The following is a 17169-nucleotide window of genomic DNA, read 5'->3' as shown; positions in this document are numbered from 1 at the left end:
CGGAAAATATTCATTGACCTTGATATTGAAGTCGCGAGCTACATTTGCTGAATTCATATTGCCCACGGAATACATCTCACGTATTTAATGCACTCCCGTCCAAAGTACCGAACAGTCAACTGCCAGCCAGGGAGCCTCGTTAGCAGGAATACTCCTCTTCCGTGCGCTGTTGTCGACTGACGTCGTGTTTCGATGTTTGTTTAGGTGTAGCATCCTCATGCTACGGCGCAGTTACCTCGCATCGGACGGACGGACAGACAATAATTGTGTGAAAATAAAAAGATAAACTCTTCACTCGAGGGTAGACTTGAACCAAGGACGTCTTGAACCGCAGCTGCTCACGCTAACCACGGTACCACGACGCTCCTGAGCTCACTTCATCCTTGATGTTGCCTATCTTGCACATGGACTACTCATTTTGTATATTTTGCAATTTTTTTCAAAGTTCCACACAACTTCTTCCTGTTTTCTCGATTGATCTGTGTTCAGTTTTTCAAGGCCTATCCACTGTGCCAACTTATAACTAAATCTGAGGGGGTGCGATGGGGAGGTTCCCTTGTGAGTGATCTCAGATATTATTTTACCTTCGGGGTGCTTCATGCAGATATAGGGGCGGCAAAAAGATCGTGACCCTTTAGTCAACCACATAGACTGTCGAAAAAACATCGATCTAGTACCATCACATATTAATTACAACATACATCCGCACGAAGAATAAGGCCGATCGGGTTCTTTCTCTGTTGTGGCAAAAAAAGGCACCCTATGCGGTGTTATTTTAAAAAATCCGAAAGAAGGGAGCAACCGCTGTGACTATGACGCAGCTTACGAAATTCAGCCAACAGCACGATCTCATGTCGTCATGTGTGAGGGGAGGGATACAAACAATTAGTCCCAACAGCAAAGTAAACACTGTTATAAAAATGTTAGCGGCAGAATGCTATATTTACAGCAACTTGAATGATCACGTGTACTTTGTGGTACTGATCGATGGGCGGCAGAAGGAAGATTAAGATTAAATGTCCCGTCAACGACAACGGATCTGAAGCTCTGACTGAAAAAGGAAATCGACCGTGTCCTTTGCAACGGAATATTCCGGGCTTAACCTTAAGCTATTTAGGTAAACGGCGTAAAGATTACAGCTTGATGGCAGGGCGGGAATCTGAACCGCAGTCCTCGCAAAAGCGCGTCCAGTGTGTTAACACAATCTCACTCTGTAGGATGCATTAAGAAAAAGAGAGAACATAAAGCACGGGCGGCCGTCAGAACTAACATTGACGTTAGCAGCTTTGCTGCAAGCAATTGGTTAAGGTTGGCTTCAATAATCCGAAATTCGACGAAGGCTGAATGAAATCAAATGGCACCATGCGAACGTCAACTCTTGTTTGAAATCCGAAAGAATGCATCAATCAGTCACACCGACAAAACCACAGGTTACATAACTCGCTCCTCGATTTCACATTACATTCGACGTTTATGGCACTGTTTCTGTCACACTGAGTAATACTTTTTTCCCCTTCTTCTTCTTCTTCTTCTTCTTCTTCTTCTTCTTCGCCGGCCGGGGTGGCCGAGCGGTTATAGGCGCTTCAGTCTGGAACCGCGCGACCGCTACGGTCGCAGGTTCGAATCCTGCCTCGGGCATGGATGTGTGTGATGTCCTTAGGTTAGTTAGGTTTAAGTAGTTCTAAGTTCTAGGGGACTGATGACCTCAGATGTTAAGTCCCATAGTGCTCAGAGCAATTTGAACCATTTCTTCTTCTTCTTCTTCTTCTTCTTCCTCCTCCTCCTCCTCCTCAGACATATCTGATCTCGTGGCAGCCGTAGTGATTATTGTTGGCAAAGAGAGACAGTGAAACAAATGGGAAACTTAATAATAAAACCCATTTACTGTCGTGACAGCATTTTTTATTATGTCAACGTACATGATCAGCGTACACACCGAAGTCACAGCTTCTTCATTAGGGCTTCTGGTGTCAAGTAAACAGATTCGTTATAATGTCAACACGACAGAAACATGTTGTCTATGAGAGTTATAGTGCATTCTTAAATGCAATTTGAGAAATTGAGTTTGAATGCACATTGAGTTACAGAAGCATGTTTGTAGATTTTCGTTCAAACTTTCAGTATATCCGTGTATTTTGTTGATGTCTATTTTTTAAAATTCACATCTGTCCTACAGGCTTGAACAAGAATCTACACACACTCTTCTGCAATTCTGAACATATTCAACACAATTTCGCAACTTGCATTTAAAAATTGACTTAAAACATCCACACGGGAAGATACTGGTATGTTATCGTAGTAATGAGTGTGGTTGCGTAACAGAAGAGACTTTTAAACGTTCAATTGCATAATAAAAACTGCTAAAAACAGAAAATGGATTTTATTATGAAGTTTTCAATATAGCTGATACTGACCCCTGATGGTGCAGCACTGCCCTTTCCCTTCGTTCGAGACTGTCGAGAGCAAGTTTGATTATTAGCACTCGCTGGAGAGTTGTAGCTGCTGCGGCGATAGAATTCAGACTTTGTTTCCGACGGCTCTGCGTCCCGGCCGCTCCCTAGCTGCACATAGGGCTCTTTGTATCGACTTATCTAGTGGCCGGCGCGCCCGTCACCGCCCCGCAATGCTGTGAGTGGTATCTTCCGTCCATAATCTGAGATATCATTCATAAATCCAGCGAGCAGAAAAGTTGACGCAAAGCAAAGACAGCTGACAGCACAGCTCCACACTACAGACGGAAAACCTACTGTAAACTAGCATAGGCTACTTACTGCAATGCGACGCGAGAACACAGGAAAACACAGCTTAGTTTCTTGCGTGAGAACCACGCTGCAGTTCGCCTGAGACAAGATCGATATGAGGGTAACGGGTGAAATATTAAGGTAGCCAAATCAACCCGGCGAACTTGGCAAATTACTGTGATACAAAGTAGGGATTGAAATTTTCCATTTCGCTACTGTTCTGACTTCTGTAGTACCGATCCCCGTATCAACAAGCATGTAACATGCATTACTTTGTGAGCTTAATTTGTGAGCTTCAGCATTTTTTTTTAATTTTGCACTGTTGTTGTTGCTGCTGCTGTTGCTGCTATTTCAGTGCGATAACTACTGTAACCTACATCCTTCTGCACCAGTTTGCTGTTTTCTTACGTAGGTCTCCCTCGATAACTTCGTGCCTCCTCCCCCTTAAACTTCCTCCTGCTACCAAACTGGCTATTCCTTGATGCCATTTCGATTCAGTACCACAATTTCATCTACCCATCTAATCTTCTTCACCCTTCTGTAGCACCACATTTCGAAAGCTTATATTCTTTTCTTGCCTCAGCTGCTTCGTTCAACTTGCACTTCCGTACAAGTATATACACGCTATCCAAATACCTTCCAAAAGCGAACGTCGTGTATTGCAGCTAAGAGAGGGGTTAGCCCCCGTATCCCTACTTCCTACCATCCTATTCTTACTTTGATTTTACGGTGAAAATTCGCGACAGTCTCAGTCCCTCGCAGTATGCAAAACACCAGATTTTTCAACAATACGTAGGTAATCCAAGCAAGAACAGCAATCCATCCGGGAGAAAATATTCAAAATTATCTACAACTCTGCGCGCAATGTAAAGTCGCTAGCGCCAGTCTTTGAAAACGCGTGTTTTTTTAAATCTTCGTAGCGAGAAAACTGGCGAACTGTTCTACGAGATCATCATCGGCACACATCAACCATTCAATAATTAGTCAATTGCTTGCTACAAGTGCATAAATTTCGACGGAGTAAAGGCAAGATAAATGGTAATGAAGGAAGGACGAGGTAGTAAGCAACCAAACGCTAGCCTGGATTACACATCGACGGGGAGGGAAATCGGACTTACCTCAAGGAATCATCCTGGTATTTGTGTTGACCTATTTAGAGAAATTACGGAAAACATTTGTAAGGATGGCCGAAAGGGAAATCGAGACCGGTCTCCTCAAAAGAAAGTGTCTTAAACAATGCGCCACCTCGTTCTGTCGTGATAATGAAAGTTAATACGGAATAACAAAACGCATTCATGTAACACGTAATCCCTACGATAACAGTGTACATACAAGTAAATCAGATACCTCGCCCCCAGAGAAATAAAGAAAATGATTATGTGCAACGACGTTAGTACGGCACCATGAACAGGTAAAAGCGTAATAAATAATTTGGAAGGGAGTGAACTGGTGCGTGTGGACGATGACATCCACACCGCCGTGAAGCCCGATATTATGTAACACGGCATGTATAAAAAGTTAGAGGGCCTAAAAAAGGGCGGAGAGACCTATGGCGAAAGGTCGACGTCCCGGATGCCGCACCACGTGCTGGGGTGTGCGCTAGGTCCAGTGGTTTCGGCTCTCCTTAAACGCGTGCCTTTGTCTCAAGAGCGTTTCGTGCCTACCCCGTTCGCCCACCGTCAGGACCACTTCCTACGCCACTCACCTCCGCAAAACAAAACCTTCGCATCCAATACAGCTACAAATTTCTCTCTCTCTACACAAGCGATCTCTTATTTTCCTCAGTCATGTACCAGGGTCATCAATCTACCCACTCTACAACTTTAATTATCGATGATCTATTAACTAATTACAACAATAATATCTTACTCTAAAATTTAGGTGTCTGCGACAGCAAGAATTAGCAAGCTGATAACCAATCCCTCACTCAATAAAAAGAAAGAAATAACACTCATTTCCCTATTAATTAGGCTACTGTTTTATAAACACGCCAGCGAAAATATTAACAAGTTTTGCAATACATGTTTTTAAGTGACTCCGATAATAAATGATACGCAATTGTTTCCAGATCAGCTCTGGAAACTACTTCACGACACACTACTTCCTTACAGGGATTCCTCATAGGATTTTGTATTCTTTCATCGCAATCGCTTCTATGCCAATGTGAAACCAAAGCAGTTACGCAAGTAGATAGCTGTTTTGAACATCAAAAGCACTGATACTGGAGGGTGACTTGTTTTTCCACTTAGCAAACAAAGCTTATTCAAACTTAAGGACCAAGAGCTTAAAATGGAGTCCGAAGCAGCTGAACATGATGGTAAATTCCACATCAAAAACCATTTCCGAAGAAAGAAGCGACTTTAAACGTTGGAAAATATGCAGGGTGTAACGGGTATAGGTGGGCATATTTCTACTGGTAACTGAGCACGATGTACTGAACAACATTACATCATTACTGACGTCTGCAGACTAATAATTTTAGCTATTACAAGTTGTGTGCTTTTAGAAAGGTTAGTACCTCCAAGTAATGTGGGAAGAGCAAGCCATTACTGCTGATTTTTCCCTGGGAAGCAGGTCAGGTGTTGAAGTTGGTTGGTTGGTTTGAGGGATAAAGGGACCAAACAACGTGTCGTCAGTCCCTTATGTGTTGAAGTGTGAATACGTATACGCAAAACGGTTACTCTATACTGATACGGGTAGTCCACTAGTGCGGCTACAACCGTGCAGAAAGCGCTGCATATCGAGGTACCACGTATAAAAATGCCTGGACTTATACCCGTTACACCCTGCATATTATACACGCATTGTCAAAAACGAGAACCAACAAGGTACATCATCAAATGTATGGACTGTGTGCAACACCGTGTTCCTTGCGTGGAGTAAATTCTGTGATGCGCCACAAGAGTACGCCTAAAACTGAATATTCGTTGGGTTCGAGAGTATCTCATTATAACATTCTATACTTTTCACATAACTAAGTATTTTTCCTTCCTTTTTGATCTACAGGTTACTGCTGCTTTTCAGATTATATAATTAACTGCATGAGCGAACTATTTCTTTGTACATTATAATAATCCGTGACTCCAATGTTCTCACATCACCAAAATTCAAAATAAAAAAAGCAAGTTTTGTCACACAGTCCGGAACCGACTCATACACACACTCCATCTGCAGTGCTACATAAAGCCTCGAAGGACTGTAACTGCAGTCTTTCCCATAAATTCTCAGACACGCAACACCTATTCTGCTTCTATCTCCTGACAGCTTCAGTTGACCCAAGTGAAGAACTATTACCATGTTTTTACTGCAGAAACTTCAATAGACGACCGTACACAACGGCAAGCTAATTAATAATTCAGGATCCTGTCTCTGTCCATGAAAAACGACGAAGTAGAGTAACTTCAGTTAAAACGAAAACTCCCTGTCGCGGACCTTCGCAGAAAGGAGCCGACAAGGAACTGTAATTTCAACGACTGGCAGTTGTTCTCAGAAAACAACGTAACATCTTACTGTTCGCCTGGTTTTTTAAGTTCCCCAGCACTAACTAATCTCAAACGTCAGCTCTTCCAAGACAGTAACGTACAGGTCTTCATTTGAAGAAACTCGACGCTCTATCTCCTCTTTTCTAGTCTATTGGTATATGAGTTTCATCAACGTAATGGCAACACTATCTTCACACAATGCTGCTACTGCTGGCGATTAAAATATAGTAAATATTCGCTGAGCAAGAGTGACAATACTACCAACGCCGATCTGAATATTTCGAGTTGAGTAATATGGAACCATAAGCAAACATGTTACGTTTAGGGTCTGCGAAAGGGCTTGGACAGTAATTCAGTACGAGAGATCCTTATTTGCTTGGCAACACACTTAAGTGGTGTTGGCTTTCGACCGGACGCAAAAGCGTACAATGAACACGGAGAAGCCATTGAGAGTAGGCGCAGAAATCGCATAAGGTAGCCAAGCCAGGGCAGCAGCGACGCGCAGACACCCGATCTAGCCCTTTCCGAGGGAATGCGAGGTGGTCGCTCGCTATAGTGTTTCGGCGCGCCGCGGGCCACTATAGCAACGTGGGAAGCAAGAACCGGTCCCCTCCCTACTCCCGCCTCGGCCTTATTCGGTTGCGGTCGGCTACATTCGTCACGCGCGGGCCGGGATCGGCCCAGCTGCTTCTGACAGCAGGCGGGATGGTCCAGGCCTATGTCATCTGCTTCCTAAGAGGAAACATGGCATCAGCGTACGTACGTTCATTTCAACCCTCAACAACACAACCGCCTAAGCAGCTCACGAAAACTGGAGCAACTTAAACGGGTCTAGTTAATCCAAGAGCAATGGTTCAAATGGCTCTGAGCACTATGCGACTTAACTTCTGAGGTCATCAGTCGCCTAGAACTTAGAACTAATTAAACCTAAATAAGCTAAGGACATCACACACATGCATGCCCGAGGCAGGATTCGAACCTGCGACCGTAGCGGTCGCTCGGCTCCAGACTGTAGCGCCTAGAACCGCACGGCCACTAAGCCGGCTCCGAAAGCAATGACTCCATTCTCTCCCTCCATAGCATTGCTCGTTTCCTTGTACCTTTACTGCACGTCGGCTGTAACCACGGCATTACCATCTATACATTATTTTGCCACACAGCTACGAAACTCGTATTATTAAAAAAAAAAAAAAACCAGTTCATGGTGCACTATCTCATTTACTGATTATAATGGCTTCCAAAAATTAATTTTCAGTATTCAATACAGTTATTGACCTAATTTAAAATGCTTTCATAATCTACTCATTAAGTAATATAATCTTTACTTAAAGATTTAACAAAGAAATACAAGAATTAACAGGCAAAGTAACTCAATGTGCGGCGCGAAAATTATCCGGACTATATTCATCCAGTATTGAGAATAAGAGAACTTAGCGACTTCCAGGAAACTTTGCTCATAATATCAAGCCTTTCGAAAACTGACTCGTTGACGCCCACCACATGAAAGGAAAAAAAGAGATTATACCTTACTACATTTTCTGTCACAATTTGAAAAGAACAGCGATGTGGGATTCTTAAGGGATAAATGATCTTAAAAAGCTGTCAGTAGTCGCTCAGAAAGGAGTTCAATATGCAGCAGCAAAAGATTTTTCATCACTTGCCGAATAACATAAAATGTCTGACACGTAGCAAAACAAATTTTAAAACTAAGAAAAATCATTTCTCCTGGACAACTCCTATTCCACGGGAGATTTTCTATTTTAAAAACTGGTAGCCCATAAAAAAAGTTTACGTGTAGCTGCATGAGTAGGACTAAAAATGTGTGTATTAATGCTAATATTAATGAAGTATACATATCCTGTAAATTGTGTCGTTCCATACCATTTCAATAAAAGAACCGTTCGAATGATCAATGGAACATATAACGTTAACTTCGTTCTCCATGCAATAACACTTCAGGATCAAGCACGGCGTTTTAACTGATTGCTTTTTCGCTAGTATCTATATTGGCAACATATTTTGCAGCAATGCCATACAGACCATTGAATGCTTGACATTAACTCATTCTTAATCACACGTCTGAAGCTGTTCATACGCGGAAGTCCGATTCTTTAAAGAATCGGTGGGTGTGGTGTTTACTGGTACAAATGTACTGGAATTGCCGATCTTGGTGGAGCCATGGGAAGACAAGCTCGAATCGAGAAAACAGGATTACAAAACCCCATACGGCAACTCTCATTTAATTTTTCCGTGATTTCCCTGAATAATTTGAGGCCATTGTCGCGATCGCTCCTGATACAAATTCACGGTCAATTTCCTACGAAATCTACCCAACGAATCAAGGTAACGCCCGTGCAACACGTACTTTTCAATGAATCATATATTAAAGGTTTCTTGGCCCGTTCAACTGACGGTTTCTATCTGTACTTTGTACGGAGAACATACGCGCGAGATGAAGGAAGTTCCTAGTTTTTGCGCTGTTAATACGGCCCTCCAGGTGTTATATCTCAAATTCTCATTCTCTGCAGACGTATGGCTTTTCTGAGTTTCTATCAATTGCGATTTTTCAATTTTTCTGTTAGATTCAGGCGTCTGTCAAACAGGACTGACATCTCAAACCACCCTTCTTTTTACTCGTCGGTTGTTTCCGTTGGTTCGTCGACGAGATATAGGTCCAATAAGCCTGAGCAATATTCAACTGTTTTTTATGCCATTTCTGCAGTTTCCCAGTATCACACCAGCCTCTCGTTCGCGTTATCTGGCCCAGGACGTATCTACTGCAGTCCGAGAACAAAGTGGTGACAAACTCTCCGCAAGACTTGTGTCCAAAAACTTTAGCGGTTTCACTTTACTGTCTTCGCTACCAGTTGCCTACTGATAAGATAAAGGTTTCATCAACCTTAAGTTGGTTTTACCACTGCAGTGCTTTATTAGGTATAGAGTACTATGGGAGACTAGCCCAGCCAGTTATGGGAGGACTTACAGTTAAACGTAGTCTTCAAACCACCTCGCAACTGCACATTTTTAAATTTAACAAATATTGCCACAGGTATGAAATAAGAAAATCCTGGGGAAGACCGAGAATTGAAACCGAGATTTTTGGATCCGTAGTCTGTCACTTGTCCGCTGAGCCGCCGAACCAGAACGATTTTGGCCATTCATTCCGTGATTATCAGTTTCTCACCCATTCTCTAATTCAACGAAATTAATGCTAGCAAAAATGTCTGACTGCAGCAACACAGACAAACACTAAAAGACACGTTTCTCAGCTGAAATAAACTTTTATTACACAGTTATCAATTTGAAATAGCTGACAAATTACTTTGAACTTCGGCTTGAGCTTAGGTCTCTTAAAACGAGAGGCGACATTTCTGTGGTGGACTGTTCTGCAAGATTTTTCACGATATCTCGCCTCCGTAGAGGTACAACATGAACAAAATGAAAGGTCATGATATATTCTGGTGGACCGTGGTTAAGAAATTGCTCTGATTTAGCGTACTTGTTGCTGTTCAAAACCTATATGAACATATTTATTTTGTAGCGGAGTGGAAATTGTAATAGCATTCCTTGATAGATTAAAACCGTTCAAAACTTAAGTCTGTCTACAAAAAATTCACACAGCGAAAGAAACGGACCGGGTTTGACTCTCAGTCCAGGACAAAGCTTCCTCTTTGAGTGCTTTAGAAAATAACTATACGATTTCTCGGACGGTTCCATGCGGAACGTCATAGCAGATTCCTTTCAAATATGTACAGTAGACTTACGATTAACGGCAAGTAGCAGGGATGAAAAACGATTCAGGAGAGGCAATACTACGGACGTGATACGTAACAAACAGTGACGAACGAACACACACACACACACACACACACACAAACACACACACACACACACAAATGACCGGACGGATTTGAATTTCGTTGTAACAGAAAATGGTATGCTCCAAATAATGGGAAATTCACGCCAGAGCGGGAAGCTTGAGCACTCCAGCGGCGCTTCCTGCTTTATTTCACGCGCACTGACTACGCTACGGCCTACGCGCACCTCGACTCCAGCCAAAGCTCCGTATCAGCCGCTCGGCTTCCTTCCAGCTCGCTTTATCTCCGGCGCGGTGGCGGAGGCATTACCGCACAAATATTTGTCGCGCCATTCTCCGGACGCTGTGCGCATTTAGAAATCACCTTTTTCCAGGACCTTCCCACATGACGGGGCAGGCTCTGCATCAATGAAGAACCGAACCTACATAGAAGAGGGGGAGAAAGTCAACGAAGCTACGTTCTAAACTCAAACATTTTATGTTATGCATAACCCTGACTGTTACCAATATCACTTGTAATATACAAATAGGTGAAACCAGTCTCTTTTACTGATATTCTCACAGCGCGTTTCGGAGGATCACACCTCCAGTACATATATTTATTTTTAATTTAATAGGACATAGGTCATAGAGGAACTGCAAATAAAACAACTCTGGCCAATGTGTCATACTGTCTCAGCGACAAAACGCTGCTTTCCGAATCGTATTTACATTACATACGCTTTCTACAAGATGGAGTGAGCAGGCAGAAAACTGTGAATGTAACTTAATTTAAATAAACCCTTGTGGTGATGCAGGCATAACAAATTTTGGAAATTTGTGATAAGGACTATGGGACCAAACTGCTGAGGTCATCGGTCCCTAGGCTTATGCACTACTTAATCTAACTTACGCTAAGGACAACACATACACCCATGCCCGAGGGAGGACTCGAACCTCCGACGGGGGCAGCCGCGCGAACCGTGACAAGACGCTGTAGACCGCACGGCTACCCAGCGCGGCCAGGCATAACATTTCGCAACTAGTAAGAACCATCAATAAATCTGTCTTGTTACATATATGTGTTTATTTTAAGAGTGAGCTGCTAATGATGAGTTAGTGCCACACATTACACGAGACGTGTACCATCTCCAGATGGTGACCACCACCTCCTCAAAGTAATCCCCGTTCTTCTTCTTCGTCTTAGTCTTCTTCATAACGTTACTGTAGCCGGCCGGAGTGGCCGAGCGGTTCTAGGCGCTACGGTCGCAGGTTCGAATCCTGCCTCGGGCATGGATGTGTGTGATGTCCTTAGGTTAGTTAGGTTTAAGTAGTTCTAAGTTCTAGGGGACTGATAACCTCAGAAGTTAAGTCCCATAGTGCTCAGAGCCATTTTTGAACGTTCCTGTATTACGCCAACAACGTATTCTCCACAGAAAACATATTCTTTATTGACAGGGATAGTAGGAAATCAAGTATGAAGTTGCCAAAAATGATGTCAGATTATGTACTGCTCCTGGTCAGGCGTTAAATCTCTTTAATACGAAGCCAGTCTTACAGTAAAATAGACGAGGAAATGGACAGACAAGCTTTGGTACTCAAAGATATCTACATGTTACATTTAGAAGCATCGCGGTTCTCTCTCAGACAACTCCACCTTCCCCCTCCCCAAATGGGGTTTGAATCCCACCCATGTTCTGATTCCACGTGCCGTCTAATACCTATCAATTGTCCAATGTATCAGTAGCATTTCCAGAGGTTATTTACCGTCCACAAACATCGTGATTGCGAGATATTACAAGAGATTTATACGTAGCGCCATGTCGCTCAACATGCAGGCTATGGACCCTGTTCAGTCTGGATGTTATAAGGAATCTGCAACTAAAAAGTCGTTTACTTGGGCCATCAAGTCTTGGGTGGCCGGGGGGGGGGGGGGGGGGGTATTCTAGAAGTCATAACCGATAACTTTTCTTTCTACTGAGTCGTAATCAATGCATTGTAAAGCGTCGTTCAAACTCACGATACGTAAAAATACGCATTTCGGGTAAAAACGCTACTTAAAAGGAGGTACAAAGTGAAATGCATATGGCAAACTGAATTGATAAACTCATTCTTCGTGTGCCGTTCCACGAATGTAATTTTTTCTCATCTAAAACTGTGATGAACTTCCAATTTCTCCGTACTCAGCACTGTTTGGGTGCAAAGTTTATTCGCAACCTTTTGCAGAAGAAAATAATTCAAATGATGTCCTGCTGTTTCACACTTGTAATCTGGAAAAAATGAGGCACATTGGTTGTTTGCTCTGTGTACATCTCTTGAGAGGTATTGGAGTGTGGCCCTATACGGGTGTGAAACTTAGGCAATAGGAAGAGAAGAGAGAAGACGCCTAGAGGCCCTGGAGATGTGGTGCTATAGAAGAAGATCAACTGGAGACACAAAGTAACAAATGAAGAGGGGCTTAGAAGAGTACAGGAAACCAGATCTCTGTGAAGGCACATCCAAACAAGAACAGACAAACTTGCGGGGCACATCCTACGACACAACAACATCATTGGAACAATAGCAGAAGGAGCTATCGAGGGAAGGAATGGGCGGGGGCGACCAAGGATATCATACATGCAACAGATCACGAATGACGTTGGATGTAACACAACGTGGAAATTAAGAGGAAGGCAGACAGAAGAGATTGGATTGGATTGTTTTGGGGGAGGAGACCAGACAGCGAGGTCATCGGTCTCATCGGATTAGGAAAGGAAGTCGGCCGTGCCCTTTCGAAGGAACCATCCCGGCATTTGCCTGGAGCGATTTAGGGAAATCACGGAAAACCTAAATCAGGATGGCCGGACACGGGATTGAACCGTCGTCCTCCCGAATGCAGACAGAGGAGAGCAATAGCGCTCTGCTGCAAACCAACCTCAAGGTTGAACACTAAAAGAAAATAAAGAAGACCTCTCTTGAGCAGAGCTACACAACTCAAGTAACACATCCTTAAAAATGATTTGAAACGCACCTGCAATGTAGTGTAATGAATGACACGGTGACTACAACGAAATACAAAACGGAAGTGGTGATAGCAGAAATTCCCGCAACCGGGCGAAGTTCGAACGATTGCATAGTATATGCACACTGAACACCAATATGAAACAAAGGTATCACACAAAAATCTAGTGAACGAAAAACCCCGCGACATACTGAAATTCTCTCGAGGCAGATGGTTGAGCGAGATGAATCCGAAATAAGAAAGCGGCAAAATTTTGAACGAAGAATGCCCCAGGGGTGAAATGCCCATCTCTCCATACACCGATTTGAAACAAGAAATACGCTGAACTATACCAACTGCAGCAGAACAGCCTACAACTGGCCACCATTATTACGTGGACACATGGTGCCCCGCCATTTCCCCGTGCGGCCATTTTGTATTCACCCAAGAGTTGCTGCAAGTGGCAGACCCCAGAAAAAAATTTACAGCAGGTGTATACTCACGTTTTTAACCGCAAATTGAAGATATCGTACGATATCCGCCAGATTCCATGCAACATTATCAATGTATGTAAACTGAAAAAAAAGGCCCGTGTGACATGTCATGCAAAGCTGTTAACTGCGCTGCTCCAACAGTTACTGAACCTCTACAACCTGCACGTTTGATGAGCAGTGAAGATTGTTGGATGCCGGTCTGCCAACGTTGTTTAGCTACGCAATTTTTCTTGTAATTCTCTTTACTAAGTAGCTAGATTCACTGCTTTTACACTATCAAAAGTATTATACTGCGACCGACAGTGGCAACAAATTGGCTCAATCGTCAACGAACGTTCACGTGCGCGTAATCTTCGGTAAGTGGCAACAAATGCGTACTTCGATTACAGTATTTGTAATAAAATCGTTGGCTGTAGGTAGATCTGAATCCAAAGTGGTTCCAAGAACGGGGTGAGGCGTATATAGAGGCTTGGGATACCAATCGTGCACAGGTGGGATTCACAAAAGTTAACAGCTGCCCCAGTAATTAACTTTTACCTTAGCGGTGCTAACCTTTTAGTTGGAATACAAATAAAAACTGGCAGTCTAAATCAGAACGTCCACATTTTCAAGCGCTATAGGGCACATCCGTCCATCCGGTCCGATCGATATCCGGGTATACTCCCCCAGGTGCGTCCGTAGCACCTGGCCTGGTTATGATTAACGGCAACAACACACATGGGAGGCAAGAGCACCAGAATGATAGAAACGTGGTACTCACTCGGCGTTTTCTACGCCGGCGCTGACACCTCCCGCGTAGCAGTATCCATAGGGGGCAGCCATCAGACACACTCACTGAGGAAGAGGAACACGCACTGGCGCGAGGGCGCGCGAGCGAGCGACCACGGGACCCCCACCGCCGACCGGCGCGGCTCGCGAAGCGCCAGGTGTGGCGAGCCGGCAGCCGGGCAGGCCGCGCGCGCTGACATAGGGTGGAGAGGGGAGGGCGCCGCCGCCGCTGTCTCATTGCCCGTACAGTACAGCTGCTCCCGGCCGCTCTGCATCAAGGCCCTCAGCACTTTGGCCACAGCACTAGCCTCTAGTGTGTATCCCACAATCCGACAAGTGCTCCGCAACTGGATTGTCCCACAGCTGTAATGGCCAAAATTTCACACGCCCAAAACATCGTTTGAATCTTACGTTGCCTGCGTATCTACATATGCTGTATCATCATCATCATCATTTAAGACTGATTATGCCTTCCAGCGTTCAGTCTGGAGCATAGCCCCCCCCCCTTACAAAGATCCTCTATGATCCCCTATTCAGTGCTAACATTGGTGCCTCTTCTGATGTTAAGCCTATTCCTTCAAAATCATTCTTAACCGAATCCAGGTACCTTCTCCTTGGTCTACCCCGACTCCTCCTACCCTCTACTGCTGAACCCACGAGTCTCTTGGGTAACCTTGCTTCTCCCATGCGTGTGACATGACCCCACTATCTAAGCCTGTTCGCCCTGACTGCTACATCTATAGAGTTCATTCCCAGTTTTTCTTTGATTTCCTCATTGTGGACACCCTCCTGCCATTGTTCCCATCTACTACTACCTGCAATCATCCTAGCTACTTTCATATCCGTAACCTCAACCTTATTGATAAGGTAGCTTATACAAGTAATATAATAAAAGTTTCATGAGCTCCCAATGCTTTAAAGGTCCAGTCCATTGGGAAGACACAGTTGTCGCCAAACAAAGGGTCTTTCCATCTATTTGATCAGCCAAAGCAGGTTCGAAAGAGGCAACTACCCATTTTTTTGTTTTGTTTTTCTTGCCATGTTAAAATGTTTTAAGGTTACTCCGAAAGTCATGTGTTTGGACCGAGTGAGATTTGAACCCGGAGCTCCCCTTTCTCAGTCCAACACCGTGACCACACAACCACGACACGAGCGTGACTTAACGCTGCTGAAATTGCATACATACGCTGTCGCGTTCTCGCTTCCCGAGCACGGGGTCCCGTGTTCGATTCCCGGCGGGATCAGGTATTTTCACCTGCCTCGAGATGACTGGGTGTTTGTGTTGTCCTCATCATTTCATCACCATTCATGAATCCACCCAGCCTTCGCTCCCCTACAACAAAGTTGGTCGAAACATTGAACGATGCACAGATAACTTAATCTTGGTACGGACTTCTTTCTTGCAGAAGAGAGTAGATCGTAGCTGAGCGCTCACTGCATTAGCTTTGCTACACCTCGCTTCCAGTTCTTTCACTATGTTGCCATCCATTGAGAATATGCATCCTAAGTACTTGAAACCGTCCACCTGTTCTAACTTTGTTCCTCCTATTTGGCACTCAATCCGTTTATATTTCTTTCCCACTGACATTAATTTCGTTTTGGAGATGCTACATTTCTGATCAAGCTCTGAAATATTACTTTGCAAACTTTCAATCGAATCTGCCATCACAACTAAGTCATCCGCATATGCGAGACTGCTTATTTTGTGTTCACATATCTTAATCTCACCAAGCTAGTCTACTGTTTTCAACATATGATCCATAAATAATATGAACAACAGTGGAGACAGGTTGCAGCCTTGTCTTACCCCCGAAACTACTCTGAACCATGAACTCAATTTACCGTCAACTCTAACTGCTGCCTGCTATCTATGTAAAGACCTTTTAATTGCTTGCAAAAGTTTGCCTCCTATTCCATAATCTCGTACAACAGATAATAACTTCCTCTAGGAACACGGTCATATGCCTTTACTAGATCTATGAAGCATAGATACAATTCCCTGTTCCACTCGACACACTTCTCCATTATTTGCCGTAAGCTAAAGATCTGGTCCTGACAACCTCTAAGGGGCTTAAACCCACACTGACTTTCATCCAATTTGACCTCAACTAATACTCGCACTTTCCTTTGAACAATACCTGAGAAGATTTTACCCACAACGCTGATTAAGGAGATACCTCTGTAGTTGTTACAATCTTTTCTGTTTCCATGTTTAAAGATTGGTGTGATTACTGCTTTCGTCCAGTCTGATGGAACCTGTCCCGACTCCCACGCCATTTCAATTATCCTGTGTAGCCATTTAAGACCTGACATTCCACTGTATTTGATGTTGATGATGATATGCTGTATAGTCACATTATTGGGACCACGTGCCAAAAGCATGAACAACCACCTTTTTGCAGCGCGGACCGCTGCGATTGTGTAGGCAAAGTCAGTGAGGTGGTGGATGGTACCAACAGGGATGTGGATCCATGCCGTCTCCGGTGTTAAGGCCAGCTGCGCTAGGTTTCATGGCGTGTACAGCCCGATCAACGTAGCACCACAGTCTCCATCGGGTTTCAATACGGGGCGTTTCGTGGCCAGAGGGTTACGGTAAACCCCCCTGATGCTCTTTGAACGAAGCGCGTACACAGCGAGTTGTGTGACACGTTTCACTGTCCTGCTGGTAGATGCCACCGTGCCGAGGGAAAACAAACTGCATGTAGGGTGGGCAACGGTTCCGAAGGGCTTAGGCGTACTTGGGTTGACCCACTGTGCCTTCCTGGAAGACAAGATCACTAAGGAATGCCCTTTCCGACGATTGTTGCAAAATGTCTGGTTTCAGGCGTTTCACGCCGTACACGCCAACAGCCATCTGTCCGATGTAGCGTACAGCGTGATTCATTTAAAACTGTAGTTCCCAACGTGA

At 44.1% G+C, this 17169-nt stretch overlaps 1 protein-coding gene across 2 annotated transcripts in view; it reads right to left on the bottom strand.

Annotated features, from left to right (window-relative positions):
• The window catches only part of LOC126190811 (myb-related protein B), a 221632-nt gene that overhangs the window by 137940 nt on the left and 66523 nt on the right, over positions 1–17169 (bottom strand). The window contains exon 1 of one of the 2 annotated variants that reach the window (XM_049931373.1): positions 14254–14390. The exons of the other annotated variant lie outside the window; for it this stretch is intronic. Coding sequence (XP_049787330.1) covers positions 14254–14315 — 62 coding nt within the window. The 5' untranslated portion in view covers positions 14316–14390. Of the gene's footprint in view, positions 1–14253; positions 14391–17169 lie in introns of those variants that run through there. 2 annotated transcript variants of the gene reach the window in all.

This window comes from Schistocerca cancellata, chromosome 6 (assembly GCF_023864275.1).
Source record: "Schistocerca cancellata isolate TAMUIC-IGC-003103 chromosome 6, iqSchCanc2.1, whole genome shotgun sequence".
NCBI lineage: Eukaryota > Metazoa > Arthropoda > Insecta > Orthoptera > Acrididae > Schistocerca > Schistocerca cancellata.
This window is presented reverse-complemented; position numbering and strand designations above follow the sequence as displayed.